General features: G+C 42.1%; 1 protein-coding gene across 4 annotated transcripts in view; it reads left to right on the top strand.

The window, feature by feature from the left end:
* LAPTM4B (lysosomal protein transmembrane 4 beta) overlaps positions 1-17,249 on the top strand; it is a 62,040-nt gene that overhangs the window by 14,594 nt on the left and 30,197 nt on the right. For all 4 annotated transcript variants that reach the window (XM_027561478.1, XM_027561477.1, XM_027561476.1 and 1 more), the window contains exon 2: positions 8,777-8,888. In XM_027561478.1, coding sequence (XP_027417279.1) covers positions 8,777-8,888 — 112 coding nt within the window. The remainder of the gene's footprint in view (positions 1-8,776; positions 8,889-17,249) is intronic.

Here is a 17,249-nt window from a genome sequence, read left to right as displayed (position 1 = left end):
CGAGATCTCCGAGTCTCTTACTTTCTGGTGTTTAGAAGGTCCTCTTCCTACAGAGGTTTTCCGTTGCCTCCCTCTTCTCCCCAGCCACAGTGTAGCAGAATTCCTTTTTACTCTAAATGGAACAGCCAGTTTATTTGGCTGTCCTCCCCGCTAGACAGCAGACTAGCTTGAGCGGGGATTAATATGTATTGATGTTAGCCTAGTGCTTGGCATATATTTGTTGGCTAATAGCTAATTTTTGAATGATTCAGTGGATGAGTTAATGTTACAACATTTATTCTGCATTTTATTTGGTTGCTGATGTTTGTTTATCTCCTGCACTACTAGGATTTTATGGTGAATTAAATTTCCCCCAGCATGTATTTACCACAGTTGTTTGAGTTGAAATAGTTAAGTGTCAGAAATTTATTTCACTATCAGAACAGGACCCTGTAGACAGGGTCTTACGTGAATAAAAAGCACATTTGTGTCAGAATTCTAAAATTAAGTACATTTCAATTAAAAGGCCCAAACTTGGGACTTTCTGGTGGTCCAGTGGATAAGAATCCACCTGCCAATGCAGGGGACGTGGGTTCGATCCCTGGTCTGGGAGGATTCCACATGCCACAGAACAACTAAGCCCACGAGCCACAATTACTTTTTTTTAGTCAAACTTAATTTCAGTTTTCCTGTCGAAATTGCACTCAAGTGGAAGGCGCATCTGCCATTGATAGTTTTTAGAAGATATTTCCAAATATTGCTGCAAAAAAATTAGGCAGCTGTCCAAAAACAGTATTATCAGATTATAATTTATAGTTTTAAAATTTTAGCCATTTTATTGTGAATATTGCACACATAGAAAAAGTGCACAGAATATAAACACCTTGGTTATCAACTGAGCAAACATTTGGTGTATCTACCACCTAATTGTGACTTCTTTAAAAGGTTACCCTAGAGGTGACAACATATGTCCTTGACTTTTAAAGATTCTCACATTAATCGGTACAGTTCTCTCCCTGGACAATGCAAGGACCTACTGTCAGTTCAGTTCCAGTTATTCCCTCTTGATCTATATGCTATTATTATGTATTGTTTATATTTTGTACTCATTAATCATTATTGTTATTATTTGTTATCAGTATTCACAATTGCCAACATAAGTATCAGTTTTATTCTTAACTTTTTGGTCCGTCTTCAGCCTTCCATCTGGTGTCATTCTTTTCTTGTCCAAAGAATACCCTGTAACGCTTTCCTTACTGCTCAGCTGCTGATGACAGGTTCCTTTGGTTTTGTCTGAAGGTATCTTAGTTTTGTTTTCATCCTTTAAAGATTGTTGTTGTTTTTAAACTTGTAAGGTGGTCCTTTCCTCCCTAACATTTTAGAGATGTAACTCTATTGTCTTCTAGCTGCTTTTGTTTTTATTACAGCCAGCTGTCTGAATATGTTCTTCTGTTTTATCCAGCCCATTTCTTTTTTTTTTGGTAACCCTCTTAATGGGTTAAACCCATCCCATCCACTGAGTTCTTTATTTGGCTACTGTATTTTTCATTCTAGAGTTTCTATTCTTTAAAAAGAATCTCTCATATCTCCCCGTTATTGTGATTCAAGTACCCTGAGAACATTCTCATTTTTTTTTTATTTTTAATCTCTGAGTATTATAAGTGGAGACACTTTTTATGGGGAGCCCATTAACTTCAGTGTCAAGAGCCGCACTTGTGGTCTGTTGTCTGTTGTGTCTGCTGGTCCTTATTGTTAGCAATCCTGTCTTCTCCTGTTTCTTATATTTTGGATGTTGTATTTCAAAAACTGAAGAAGTTATTCTAAGTGTGGGATGCATTTTTCTCCACTAAGGGTTTTGATAGATTCTTAACAGGGGCTGGCAACTGGCGGTCCCCTCCATCCAGTCTCAGATGCCGATGAGGCAAAGCTGGGCTGTGTCCGTGCCCTGTCCCCATGGATGAAGTGCATCTTACTCCAGCCCCTTCCCGATCTGACAGTGAAGCCCTCGGGGTTTCTGCCCTCCAGCCCCACCAGTATCCCTCTCCTCCAGGTCTTAACTCTCTGGCCCAGAGAGTGAGGCTGTCAGGGTGCCCTCAGGGTCTTTGCTCTCCTCCCTCTTTTCTGGCCCATTAGTTCTCACTGCCTTGCTAGCTAATAGCTTCTCACATGTTGTTTTTGTTCAAATTTTCTAGTTGTCCTCAGTGAGAAGATTGGTTTGTATAACATAGCTCACCATTGCTTCCGTCATAGCTCAGTTTGTAAAGACTCTGCCTGCAATGCAGGAGATCTGGGTCGGGAAGATCCCCTGAAGAAGGAAATGGCAACCCGCTCCAGTACTCTTGCCTGGATGATCCCTTGACAGAGGAATCCTTGGGGTCACAAGAGTCAGACACCATTACTGAAAGTGGCGGATCTCTTAATCGTTCTTTTCACTCTGACTCTTTTTTTCTGCTCTGACATACCTATTTCCAGGTGGTTTTTTTTTGGGGGGGGGTTGTGCTGCATGACTTGTGGGATGTTAGTTCCCCCACCAACGATCCAACTTGGGCTCCCAGCAGTGAAAGCCCAGAATCCTAACCACTGGACTGCCAGGGAGTTCCCTATTTCCCAGCCTGGCCAGATTTGCTTGTTATTGGCCATCTTCTTACTAGTAGTTGTTTCTTTTTAGAGAGTGAGGTGTAATACTAATATTTTAGAATATGTTTTATATTAAGAATATTTTTGAAGCTTGAAATTTTTTTTTTGAAGCTTGAAATATTTTTTCCTGATCATAAAAGCAACTATACTCTTGTTAGATACTCTGAAGAATACAAAAAAGGTACAGTGGTAATGAAAGGTAAAAGGCAGCAGCAGATCTACCACATGGTTTATAACATTGTATATTTTAGTGTTTTTACTCTGATTTATGCCTGTGGACATAAATAATAAATTGGAATAAATTTCACTGTGGTTTTCAATTAACATAGTGTGAACATTTTCTTGTCATTAATATTTTTTAATATGACTTTTAATGCTTATGTAGCATTCTCTTATTCGGTTGTAATCTTAGTTATTCTAATTCTGTTCAAAGTTTTCATTAGTATAAATAAGTTTGCAGTGATCATTTTTGGACGCAACTTTCTGTGCAGAGTTCTGATTGTTGTGTAATTATCATTCAGTGGGTTTGCGTGTTAAGTTTCTTTTATTGAGTCTTTTAAAAAGTGATAATTGCATTTTACCTTTTCAGTTGTTTAGATTCAAGCTGTAAGTCTCACTGTTCATTTAGGGTCTGGTATGATTTAAGGGTGAAGAGCACTTTGGATCCCCAGAGAATATACAAGGGCCTGACACCACTTAAGTAATTGGACAGACGTTGAATTTATTTGCATGTGGAAGTAATCATTGTCAAGAACAAGGGAAAAAATATGTGACACCACAGGAACACTTGGTAAATAGAACAGGAACAGTTTGTACGTGACCTCCCAAAACAGACAAAGCAAGCTCAAAGGTTAGTGAACATTAACCAAACAAGAACATAAATATTCCCTCTCTTCCTTTTACATTTTGATTAGCTATGTCATTACATAATCTGCTCCTGGCAAGTCCTAACTGTCTTCTTGGTTCTCATTTGGTTGTGACATTTCAGAATGGTCAGAATGGATGACTGGGTGATTTCTGTGTTCTCTTTTTTGGGAAGTGCTTCTTTCCCAGTGCTCTTGGGGGCTTTGACTTGTGTTTGACCTTTTCCATCCGACCACGTTTAATATCTGCCGCGGCTAGTTCTGTATACATACCCCCCGTCTCCCCTTCACACAGACCTAGGTCCTCATGGGTCACCCTGTCAGCCTACTGCGTTCACATCCTGTGTGGTGTCTCAGATTCCCATCCAACATCTGAGGTTTCATATAATAACCCAGTAAATGTGTGGCAACACACAGACCTTCTGTTACGAAGGTTTCACCCTGGGATTAAAAGGGTGGAGTGGTGAGTCTTTGGTGATGTGTAATGACCTTGCCGTTACATCTTAGTATTATCTGTCTCCTTTCTCTGGATTTTGGAGGAACAAGGGCAGCTGGAAGGGAACCTTGGCCCCAGGAGTGTGTCCAAAAAGGGAGAAGGGCCAGAGGGGACAGGGCAAGAGGATGATGGTGACTGAAGCAGCCGGAGCACAGCCTGCATAGGACCTGGGACCCGCTCGGGAGCAAGAACACACATAAGCAGGAGCCAGAACTAGGACATCGGGAAGGAGGTGACTCGTTCAGAGGCTGATCAGGAGAGGGCAACAGCACTCAGGACTACAAGTCAGGCTATCAAGAAGTGGGTCAGGCAGACACACCCAGAGGTCGGGCCTGAGGGCCAAAGACTGAATAAAAAAGCTTTGAGGCCACGTGGCCGAGCTAACACATGATAATCTGGATAGCCTACTAGTACTGTGGGCTCCCCAGGTGTGGCTCTGTGGTAAAGAATACGCCTGCCAATGCAGGAGACTTGGGTTCAGTCCCAGGGTGGGGAAGATCCCCTGGAGGAGGAAATGGCAACCCACTCCAGTATTCTTGCCTGGAGAATCCGACAGACAGAGGAGCCTGGCGGGCTATCGTCCATGGGATCACGGGAGTTGGACACGACTGAGCCATGCCCATATAGGCAAGTGGTTTTCCCACCTAACATCAATTTTGTCATAGTCCTTATTTCTGGTAATGACTAGATTTTGTCACCCAGGCTTGGAATTTCAGAGTCTGTTTTTTTGCTTCTTTTTTATTTTTGCAGCTCGTCAGTTCCTGTGTCTCTAGTAATTTCACCTCCACGTGGGAAGGCCTTGGCTCTTCCACACACAGGACCTAAGACAGAAGTCACTTAACCTCCCACACCGATGCCTAAGATGACAAGTGTGACAGGGTTGTCATGAGAATGGGGGTGAAGTGGATCAGACCCTCACTACAGCTCAGCCAGACTGTGGAGGGCCTTCTGGGTTGCTTTCCGGCCACCAGTTTAGCCCCCCTAGCCACTCCCAGCTTGATCTTCCTCACAGCATCTCAGATCACGTCATATCCTGCCTCAGAAACCTTTAAAGTTTCCTCATGAACTGTTTGGACACAGCCCCACATTCTTCGCTTGGGTTGAGGACCCGCCAGCCCCGCAGCCCGCCTTTCTGGTTTCAGCCCCTCGCACTTTCTTTTGTCTACTGTATTCTAACCAAATCCAGCTGCTTGCTAGTCTCAGCACCAGCCCCTGTTCCAGCGACCTCACTCACACTTTAAATTGTTCCCTCTCTCTCTCTTTTTTTTTTTGGCCTCACCATGTGGCTTGCAGGGTCTTAGTTCCCCAACCAGGGATTGAACCCCGGCCTTAGCAGTGAAAGCACTGAGTTCTAACCACTGGGACTGCCGGAGAATTTCCAAAATTGTTCTCTTGGGTTCCAGAACCTTCTCGTTTTTCCACTCCCTATCCTTAATGCTCCCGTGTCCCCTGCACCTCCCCGTGACCCCGGTCTCAGCTGCAGGCTTCTGTAGTAACTTGCTCTGATTTTCCATTATTCTTTATCTGAAGTCTTGTCGTGCTTCCTCTTTTTTTGCTTTGTGTTATTTGGGTGCATGGTTTATTTACCCTCCTGAATCCTGGAAGGTTCTTCCTGAGTGCTTAGCAAAGCATCTGGTCAATTTTACTAATTGTTGGAGGCAATTAGTAAAAGGATTATGATAAGTAAACCAGGCAAGGGGATAATAACAAGCTGATCAAGAGTTGATAGGTCCCTTGGAACCGAAAGGACAGGAATGCAGCTGCATAGCCCTGTCTGGAAAATTGGAACCAGGTAATTTTCTGATGCTGGCCAAGAGCCTTTATGTGGTTCTTGTTGGGGTCTGCAGATGTGAGGCAACTCATTTTAAGTCACTGTTATATGCCAGCCACTCTTGTAGGCGTTTTACATAATGTACTCCTTTGAGCCTCAGAATATTCTCCATTGGCTTTTTTTTTCCTTGACTGCTCCTCAAGGCATGAGGCATGTGGGATCTGGGATCTTAGTTTACTGAACAGGGATCAAACCCAAGCCCCCTCCATTAGAAGTGTAGAGTCTTAACCTCTGGATCACCAGGGAAGTCCCTCCACTGGCTTCTTGTTATACTTGGAATAAAACCCAGACTCTGAAACTAGACCCACATGATCCCTAAATCTGGCCTGTATTCTCTAACCAGACTCACTACACTGCCTCCTGACCTTTCCACTCCCCCCTTTACCCTCCTTACTTCACTCCTTCCTACATTAAAGCTTCACCCATGAATCCCAGATTTATGTGTGTTTTTTTCAGACCCAATGTGATAACAGAAGTAAGTGCATTGCCTTTGATGTTTTACTTTTTGAAACACATTCTGATCTTATTTCAGTCCATAATCTTACCCAAAGATAATAATGTAGAGAGGATAAAATGCCAAGAAAACGTGATGATTTCGCAGAGATCTTTGCTAAATCATCTGCAAGTTGTGGGACTAAATCATACTTTCCTTTAAGCTTTAGATATGTTCTGAAAGGTTTTCTTCAACTAGAGTTTCGCTAATCATACTCTCTTTAAAATCTGCTGTGAAATTTCTTGGCTCTTTGGAGAGAAACAAGAAACTGGCAGTTCTAATAGCCACTGTGGGGAGGGTAACTGTAGGAATAGGAGAGAGACTTAATTTTCTCTATATACCTTTTTTGTACATAAATTTTAACCACATGGCTTGTGGTATCTGTTTAAATGAGTAATACATATATGATCTGGAAAATTGCCACTCGTTATTATAACTCCTTGAAAAAGCAACCTGGCCACGTTAGACAGTTTGGAAAATAAAGGAAGAAAAAAGGTTATTCCAAATTCTACAACAATCCTAAAACAACCACTTGGGGTTGCCATTTCAAATTGGATTCTAGAATGGGTATTTTGTAAAATGAATAACCTAACTCCGCATTTGAACCTCTTCTGTACACTGGTATTTCCAAATACGATTTTTAATAGTGTATGTGTGTGTGCATGCTGAGTCGTGTCTGTCTCTTTGTGACCCCATGAACTGTAGCCTGCCAGGCTTCTCTGTCCATGAAATTTCTCCAGGCAAGAATACTGGAGTGGGTTGCCATTTCCTTCTCCAGGGGATCTTCTCAACCCAGGGATGGAACCCTCATCTCTTGCATCTCTTGCATCTCCTGCATTGGCGGGCAGATTCTTCGCCAACTTTTAGTGCTGCTTAGGAAACCCAATTTTTATACGAGGAAATGCCTTTAGTTATTGTTGTTAGTAGAAGAATTTTCTTTACGCATGAAGGTTATTCATCTTTTTCTCTGTTTTGACCAGCGTGAAACACAGAGCTCTATCACAAGTTTCTCAACTTAGAAAAAAGGAGAAATGACCCAATCTCAGCTGGAACCCCAGCTAAGCTCTAAAAACCTGCCCCACCTCCACCCCCATCGGTGTTGGTCTCTGTGCGAGTGTGCAGCGGGGCAGTTGGGAAGGGAAGGCTAGAAATGCTGCGGTGAAATGGCAGAATCTCGCAGTTGGTGGGATGTAAGGAACGAGGATGGGAAGCCCAAAGATAATCAAGGTTTGAGTAAAAAGAAGAGAATTTAAGACGGTAGGTTTTCAAACTGAAATTCTTGGATCTCAATCCCAGTTTATTTGCCTGATTTTCACCAGCGTTCTTAACCCCTAAGCATCAGTTTTCTCATTTACCAAACAGAGATAATTTAGCACCTACTTCAGTTAGGATATTGGAGGACTAATGAGAGAAACTCCACATAAAGCACCTGGCATAGTGCCTGAATGTTTTCCAGTTCTAATTACTAATGATAGTAATGCATTTTAATATTTATTTATTTTTATTTTATTTCTGTCTGTGTTGGTTCTTCATTGCTGCATGCGGGCTCTCTCTAGTTGCGGTGAGCACTGGCTCCTGTCTATTTGTGAATCACAGGCTCTAGGGCACAGTCTTGGTTGCTCTGAAGCATATAAGATCTTCCCAGACTAGGGATCGAGCCCATGTTTCCTGCGTTGGCAGAGTAAAAAGAAGAGAATTTAAGATGGTAGGTTTTCAAACTGAAATTCTTGGATCTCGATCCCAGCTTATTTGCCTGATCTTCAGCAGCGTTCTTAACCCCTAAGCGTCCGTCAGTTTTCTTATTTACCAGAGATAATTTAGCACCTACTTCCCTGGTGGCTCAGATGGTAAAGCATCTGTCTACAATGCAGGAGACCCGGATTCGATCCCTGGGTCGGGAAGATCCTCTGGAGAAGGAAATGGCAGTTCATTCCAGTACTATTGCCTGGAAAATCCCATGGACAGAGGAGCCTGGTAGGCTACAGTCCATGGGATCGCAAAGAGTCAGACACAACTGAGCAACTTCAGTCTTCCACAAAATAGCTTTGCATTCATTCTCTGCCACCCTTCCCTGGATGGGCTCATAACTCTTGTTGTCTGAACCCGTGGACAGTGTTTGGTCACCTGAACAGACTTGAGGTTGCTTGGAAAAAGTGTGCTTAGCCAGCTGGAGAGTTTTTTCCAGCCACTGGCCTCAGGGCTTTCTGGGTGTTTCTGCAGTGCTCCAGGGTGCCCAGCCAAGGGGATAGTGAGCTGAAACCAGCTGTCGCCTGCACACCAGGCCACGTGCCCTTGGCTGCATGAATGGACTGACCATGTCTCTGCCTCGGGAATGTTTGTGTGCTCCCTCTGAGGGTGGGGCTTCATGTTGAAAGTCCAGCAGCTGTTGAAGTTAAACTCCACGTGGTCCCTCTAATTTTCTGTTGTAAGGGCCATATACTGGGGTTCGTTAAGTTTTTTTCCGTTTCTTCTTGCAGATCCTCAATGCCGTGGTACTGCTGATTCTGTTGAGTGCCCTGGCTGATCCAGATCATTACCACTTTTCAAGTTCTGAACTCGGGGGTGACTTTGAGTTCATGGATGATGCCAGTAAGTACATCAGACAATTGTAGATATTTTGGTATTTTCAAGGGTGGGGAATCCGGCTGCCAGTTCTTCCTGTTAAATTACAAATATTGATTCATGGGTCCATTTGAACTGATGCTTCAGTCTCTTCCCACTGTTACAAATCAGGATGAAATCAGGATGACAAATGTTTATGTGCTGCCTGTGTTCTGCCTGTAAGGGCAGGAGTTTCAATCAGATCTCGTCTTTTTTTTTTTTTCCCCTTCCTATGTTAACTTTCCTGTTTTTTTAAATTTTGCTTTGTGTGACTCTTTGTACACCCTGGGCCTTCTGGCTCTTTGAGGGGGAGAGGGAGTCAGGAAGGAAGTTTCATATCTTACTGTGTCTTTATCTCTCAGTATTTACCTTTCCTTCAGAAAGTGATCTTTCTCCATTCTAGAAAGGCTTCTGATGGTTATTTTGTTGCTTTTTCCAGATAAATAGAAATGCACACAGGGATGCGGATGTGGGGTGTGCAGAAAGGAGGCTAGGCATCCCCCCTCACCCCAACACACACATCCTAAGACCAGGGAAACCTGAATGTTTTGTATGGTCATGCTGTGTCCATGCTGACTGAGAGGAAGAGTGTTGTGCACAGTCCCGGACCAAAGGTCATGCGAATTTATTCTCACTGGCCTTGGAGAACTTAAAATGCATTTTAAAAATGTGTCTGGAACATAGTGAGTAAGGTGGAGAATGGCTGAAGGTGCAGTTAAGGGATGGACTAAGAGCCTTCAGCAGACATGGTGAGGCTTGCAAAATTTATTCTCAGAGTCAGAAAGTCTTTTTTCATGTTTTGTGGTTATGAACTGATGTGTGTTTTCAGAAGATCCTTTTTGTTGCTGAGTAGAGGTGCATTAGTGGGCCGGGTGTGTGAGTACAGGGGCCCGGACACTGGTTTGGGGGGTGTTTCTCTGTAATCCAGGCTACACTGGGGATGGGGAAAGATCGGTTTGAAGATGGGATAGACAGAAGTTACTGCTGTGGGCAGTGAGAGAAAGGGATGAATCAAAAATGACTCCTGCCTTCCAACTTGAGTATATGACCCGCATCTTTTCGGGAGAGAGAGAGTTTGGAAATGGGAACACACCTGGCAGGAAACTCGACTGACTTATTTATTTATTTTGACTTATTCAACACATCTGTTACAAGCATTCCAGAATGAAGAAGAGTTTGTCCATCTCAGTCACTGGCCTACCTTCATTTCCTTCCTAGGTGACTTTTAGGAGCCTAGTAAACCAGTTCATTGCCTTGGATTAGGCCTGCTGATTTCATGAAGGCATTGGCCAGGAAAACTCAACGCATTTTACTGGCTTAGCGTAGTTGTTAGGAGTGTGGCTCTGAAGCTGGAGACCATGCTTTGAGACCTGACCCTGCGCTGTATGAAATGGGCTAACATTGGGCTGGTTACTGATGTTTGCGTGACTTAGTTTCCCCCTCTGAATATAGGGATGATTGTAGTATCTACCTCCTCAGATTGTTCTGGTGGCTAAGTTAGTGCATGAAAAATGCTTCAAATGGGATCTGGGCCATAATAAGGGCTCAGTATATTTCACTGGTTTATAGGCTGTTCTTAACTTAGATATAGTAAAATGGAGAGATTAAAAGGGTAGTTGGGTATGTGAATCAATAACCCAGATGTCTGAGAAGGGGTAAATTTGAGGACATAAGTTTCAAAAACATATTTACATTAGGGAGATAAGAGAAAAGGGCAGGATAGGGTCGTGTAGGAGCGCTGACATTAGAAGTCAGGAGGAGCAGCCTGAGGAGAGCTGGAAGTGACGTAAAGGCGAAACCAGGAGATACTGTATAGCCATCCTCTCCCACCTCCGAGCTTCAGAGTAGAGACCAAGCAGTCAGCGGGTTATGTCATCCTGGGGGTGGAACCTGTCAGACCGACGTGACTTCTGCTGTAGCGTTGCTCATTCTCTCTGTTCTGGACAATCCTGTTACTCTGGTGAATTCCCCCAGAAAGGATAATGAGTTCCATTAATATTAAATTAATATCTCTCTGCCTTTCTTCCCTTGAGTTAAAAGACCATGCAAGCTATAAATGTAATATTTGATTGACATTTAGAAGTAATTTATCTTTTTCCAGTAGCAGGATTCCTTTTCTAAGTAATTGAGGTTAGAAGAAGAAACTTTAAATGATACAGCTACGGTTGTATCTGAATCAAGTAGTAACACTGCCTGCCTTGTTCTAATTGCCGGAGATTAAGCTGAGTAGTGACTGTCTAACAGTATTGGCTTAATTTAGCTGACTTCAAAGGCTTGCTGGTACTCAAAGCTTTATAACAGTAATTATTTCGTAATAACCTGGATACTAATTCCAGTGCATTTGCAGTTTCATATCTTTGAAACAAATGGTTTATAATTACTTTTAGGACAATCTACTGATGTTTTACATCACGTGCTTGAAAAGATACAGAAGGATAAATGTTCGTTCACTTGAGTGAATCTTTTTCTTAACCGCTTTCCTCTTACATTTCCTTTTTCATATGTTTTGATCTCTTTTTAAAAAGAAGTTTGTCAGGGACTTCCTGGTGGCTCAGTGATAAAGAATCCACCTGCCAATGCAGGAGACATGGGTTCGATCCCTGAACTGACAAGATCTCATATGCTGTGGATCCACCTAAGCCTGTGCGCCAGAACTGCTGAGCCTTGCTCTGCAACGAGAGAGGCCCATGTCAGTGAGAAGCACAGACATGGCAGCTGAAGAGTAGCCCCCGGCTCACCACAACTAGAGCAAAGCCCGAGCAGCAGCAGAGACTCAGCACAGCCATAAATAAGTGAATAAGTACATTTATTTTTAAAAAATGTTTGTAGGTCAAAGGTCATGCTGACAACCCTTTCTATATTTAACATACAGGAGTATAGAACTAAATAGTCTTTGAAATGGGTACAGTCAATTGCTTTGAATTGTGCTTGAAAATTTTGGTATGCAGTATAGCAATTTAACATTGTTGCCTTTTGGAATGGCGGTAGCCATCTCAAGATTTTATCCAGGACAGAACAGGAGTGTATCTCACTTTTCCATGTGATCTTACGATTTCTCTTTTTTTAAAAAAAGCTAGCTCTTGAACATTTGTATTTTTACATGATTTATATACAAAAACGTGTAATACATTTATAACTTATAATCATATTTATATGGTTAAAAAAAAGGGAATACCCTAGGAAAGACTAGAAAACTGTTATAGATTGAAGGAAACAAAGGAGATCCAGGAACATGCAGTATGAGGCCCTGGATTAGACCCTGGAACAGAAAAAGGACATTAGGGAGCAAGCAAACAGGTAAAATTCAGATAAACAGATTTCATGGTTTTATTTGAAACTCTAATGGACTGGCAAGAAACTGTAACAGGAGCTTTCAGAGCCAAACATAATGCCAAATAGCAGATTATCCCAATTAATTTCTGATTCATTTTGCAGCAAAGTTATCTTTCAAGCCAAACTTAATTTTAGTGTGTGTTAGTAGTCACTAAGTTGTGTCTGATTCTGTGACCCCACGAACTGTAGCCTTCCAGGCTTCTCTGTCTATGGGAGTCTCCAAGCAAGAATATTGGAGTAGATGGCCATTCCCTTCTCCAGAGGATCTTCCTAACCCAGGGATTGAACCTGGGTCTCCTGCATTGCAGGCAGATTCTTTACCATTTGAGCTACAGGGAAGTCCAAAACTTAATGTTATTCATTGGGTAAATAATATATGACCAATAAAATAATAAGAAATTTGTTTCTGAGGAGGAAATAACCATTACAATAATAAGAATTTGTGTACCATATATAGACATTTCATTTAAGATAACATTTGTTGAAGAAAGGGTGGTCTTTAAATTGTTCTGTGTGAAATCAAGAAAGAGAAAAACAGATACTTCACAAAGGAAGGTATTCGTATGACTAAGAAACATGAAAATAGTCTTCACATTATTGGATATAAAAGAAGTTGAAAGTACAAGCCCAGTAGTGAATCACTATGCCCCTTCAATTTTCCAGTATTCATGTATGGATGTGAGAGTTAGACTATAAAGAAAGCTGAGCACTGAAGAATTGATGCTTTTGAACTGTGGTGTTGGAGAAGACTCTTGAGAGTCCCTTGGACTGCAAGGAGATCCAACCAGTCCATCCTAAAGGAAATCAGTCCTAAATATTGGAAGGACTGATGTTGAAGCTGAAACTCCAATACTTTGGCCACCTGATGCGAAGAGCTGACTCATTTGAAAAGACCCTGATGCTGGCAAAGATTGAGGGCAGGAGAAGAAGGGGACGACAGAGGATAAGATGGTTGCGTGGCATCACCGACTCAATGGACGTGGGTTTGGGTGGACTCCGTGAGTTGGTGATGGACAGGGAGGCCTTTCGTGCTGCGGTTCATGGGGTCGCAAAGAGTTGGACAAGACTGAGCGACTGAACTGAACGAAAAACTGGAAGCAATCCACATTTTTCCCAGTGGCAGACTGGACAGAAGTGCAGTGTTGAGAGATGAGACAATCCAAACCAAACAGGTGCTGAGGGTTCTTTATACTGCTGTCTGTATACTTACATAGTAATGTGTATGTTTGAAAGTTTTGATAATAAAAACTAAGACATAGAAAAACAGAATGATCGGCTGGGGCCTTCCCTGTGGCTCTTGGCACTACTTTGGAAAAGGCCAAGGCTGCCTTTCTGCTATTAACAAACCCCCAAACCAGCTGGACAGTGAGTCCACTAGTGCATGACATCCCAATGTTTTGAGGAAATAGACGTACAGATGCAACAGCAGAGGAAGTGGAGTCATAGGAACGATTGTTGCCCTTTATTTTCATTCATCTACCTTCCCACCCTTCCACCCTTTTCATCTTTCTAATCCTTTAAATCACATGGCTCAAAAGATTGTATATTCTACGTCTTGACAGCGGTCTTATTTTTTTAAAAAGGTAATTCAGTGAATATTTATTTTCAAGATCTTTTTACAGAGATACAGGTCTAAGAAGACCACTAGGGGTGGTGATGTCATTTGCTTGATCAAGGCCAGCTGTTAACTGTCCCTAGATATGAAGGAGCCTTGACCTCTTTCTAGGGAGCACAGAGCTATCTTTGGGTCAGAGCCAACCCGAGGCCGCCTCACAGCAAGGGGCAGCCTCTTATTCTCTCCAATCCCTTGTCCGGGTTCCTCGGCTGAACTCAACTGATGCCAAAGGGTAATGCAGGCCTGTTGATGATGGCCCATATGAGTCTGCCTGCTGGGGGCAGAGAACTGGATGAGGACTGTGTGTGTGTGTGTGTGTGTGTGTGTGTGTGTGTGTGTGTGTGAAGGCATCTGAAAAGAGTTCTCTTCTAGACTTAATTGTGAAAATATACCTCAAATATTGTTTTCAGAAGCCAGAAATGTGGCCAAAAATTAGAGAAAAGTGAGCCCTAAGACTGCAGGTAAGAATACAAGTGTAAATCAGGTAGTCATCTACTTAGCTACCAGTTTTATGGAAAGAAAACAAATCCAAGAAAGGCAAAGGGAGAAATCCAAAGGGAGAGTAGAATGAGAACTAGGTTAACTTTAACAAAGGCATTTCCGGAAACTCCTTTTCTGTTTGAGTGATTGGCTAAGTATCAGGAAATGTTTTCTAATTATGCCTTTTGTGGCCTGTGGTGTAGCTTTTCTTCTGAACCCTTTCAAATGAGCATGGCATCATTAAGCCAGGAATTTAATGTAGGAAGCAGCTGAGGGCAGTGTGATCTGCCCGGCGGGTGTGCTCTGCACAGAATGAGTAAAGGGCATTTCTGCCACTGACCAGTAGGTTACTGGTTGTAAAAATCCCTGTTATTAGAACCAGTTCCTCATTTGCCTGTCGACATATTTATGAATTTTAATTCTTCAGAGTAACTCTGGTGTTTGCCACGGTATGCTACACCTTATTTCAGAGGCGTTGACTTCTCCTCTAGATTGCTAGGAGATACGAGATTTATTTGCCTGTTTTATCTTATCTGCTCTGCGTTTTTATTTGACTTAGACCTTGATCCTACCTAAGCTGTGTCATATGCTTGGGATTTATTCATTCTGTTCAGTGTGGTTAGTATAGTTACTTTTATAGGAATAGAATTTTGAAAATTTCCTTACCTCAAATTAACATTTTTCTGTTTTCTCATTGTGAGTGGTGATAGGATACTGTATGACTTTAATTTTATTTATGCCTTTTAAATTTCTCCTGAGTTTTATATTTTTGAGAAAGATGGAAATTAAAAAAATTTTTAATGATTATGTGAGATTTAGTCCTGGAGTGGTTTTATTTTTAGACAGAATAGGACATAAAAATATTCAAGATTTTAATTTTTGTATATTAACATTGATATGTCTAATGTTAACATAGAGATAACTTATATAAATTGTATTATAACCTATTATAACCTTATATAAATTATGTTAATATAAAGGTCATTGATATTATTTTTTTAATAAAGCCTTGAGTTTGTTTATCTCTGTTTTTTTTAAGATGTATGAGGGAGTCAAAGAGTATCCCACAATGGGTTGGCTTTTATAAAATTAATTTTTCTCATTATAGAAGATACTTGTACAGAATTTAAAAACTGTTAAAGTAAGGCAAACAAGAAGATAGTGAACTTCTGCCCGAGTTCAAGTTTCAGAGATTGCCACAGGTTCTCACACGCTTTGCATGTAATAAAGGATGTCCAGCTCCTCTTAGGGAGGCTCTGGATTCGCAGGCCTGACCTCCACCACTGCACTTGCTCTATCTCCTTCCCAGCTGGGTAGCACGAAGAGCGTTGCTTCTGGAGGTAGACTTTCTTGGCTAGAGTATCTCATCCACCACCTGGTAGCTGGGCAGTCTTGGCCAGGTTACTTGGCCTGGCGAGAAGACTAGGAGGCTTACATGAAATGCCCCGTTGGTACCTCTTCCCACGTAACAGGGGAAGGTGATGTCATTTAGCATTAAAGTTATAAAGTAAATACGTGTATCCTAACAGAAATCATACTCTTTAGGTACTGACCAGTATTCATCATCTGTTTTTAAAACATTAATTAATTTATTTATTTGGCTGTGCTGGGTCTTCGGGCTGCCTGCAGGCTTTTTCTCCTTGCGCAGTGCGAGGCCACGCTCTGGTTGTGGCGTGTGGGCTTCTCACTGTGGTGGCTTCCCTTGTTGCAGGATATGGGCTCTAGGGCACGTGGGCTCAGTGGTTGTGGTGCAGGGGCTTAGTTGCTCCATGGCTTATGGAATCTTCTGGGACTAGGGATTGAACCTGTTTCCTGCATTGGCAGGCGGATTCTTAACCACTGGACCTCAAGGGAAGTCCCATCATCTTTTGATTCTCTTACAAAAATTTTTTTTTGGAAATCAAATTTTTACTCCATGAATAAAATCATCAGCTTTATTATTAATTTATTGCATTATATCTGTGTCTGTGTTAGTCACTCAGTCGTGCCTGACTCTTTGCGACCCCATGGACTGTAGCCCACCAGGCTCCTCTGTCCATGGAATTCTCCAGGCAAGAATCCTGGTGTGGGTTGCGATTCTCTTTTCCAAGGGATCTTCCCAATCCAGGGATCGAACCCAGGTCTCCGCATTGTAGACAGATTCTTTACCATGTGAGCCACCAGGGAAACCCTATATATCTTTTTTTGTTTTTACTTTTTTTGGTTGGGCCCTGGTGCATGTGGGATCTAGTTCCCTAATGAGGGAATGAACCTGCCCCTCGCTGCGTTGGAAGTGCAGAATCTTAACCACTGGACTGCCAGGGAAGTCCCGATTTATCTGTATTCTCTCACAGAAAGTACTTTGACCTTGTACTTCTGTTTGTAAACCTCCTGCTTGAAATATCCTCTCATCGCTGAAGCTGAGGATATAGAGCAGGTGGTTCTAAAACTGGAATGCTTTGCTTTGGAGAAATACCTGTAGGAAGTGGCAGCCTAAATTGGTTCATTTGGTTAGTATTTGAAAGCTTAAGGAGAAACAGCATAGAATAGTAGAGTCAGAGATTTGAAATCATAAGAGCAGGATTAGTCATAGTTTAGCCTTTTGATGCAGATGCCATCTCAGCAAGTTACATAACCTCTGAGCCCTGGTTTCATAATCTCTTCATTGGGCACAGTAACCTCTACCTTAGAGTTAGGAAGACTCAGTGAGATAGCTGTGAAAATGCCTTGGAAACTGACAGCACTGTGCAGATAACTTTACTGCAAGGGTTTTTTGTATTCTCTTAGCCTGATGATAACCCTACGTGTTATCTTCAGAAACCCAGCCTTATTGTGCTTCTTATCAGAATCTCTTAAAAATACGGTGACACGACCTCTTGAGTCAAGTCTTCAGTTTGTGCCTACTGGGATATAGGCTTTAGAGCTGCACTCTTCAGCAGAAA

The sequence above is a fragment of the Bos indicus x Bos taurus genome, chromosome 14 (assembly GCF_003369695.1).
Source record: "Bos indicus x Bos taurus breed Angus x Brahman F1 hybrid chromosome 14, Bos_hybrid_MaternalHap_v2.0, whole genome shotgun sequence".
NCBI classification, from domain to species: domain Eukaryota; kingdom Metazoa; phylum Chordata; class Mammalia; order Artiodactyla; family Bovidae; genus Bos; species Bos indicus x Bos taurus.
The sequence above is the reverse complement of the archived record's forward strand: the minus strand, read 5'-3'. Positions and strand labels throughout refer to the sequence as shown.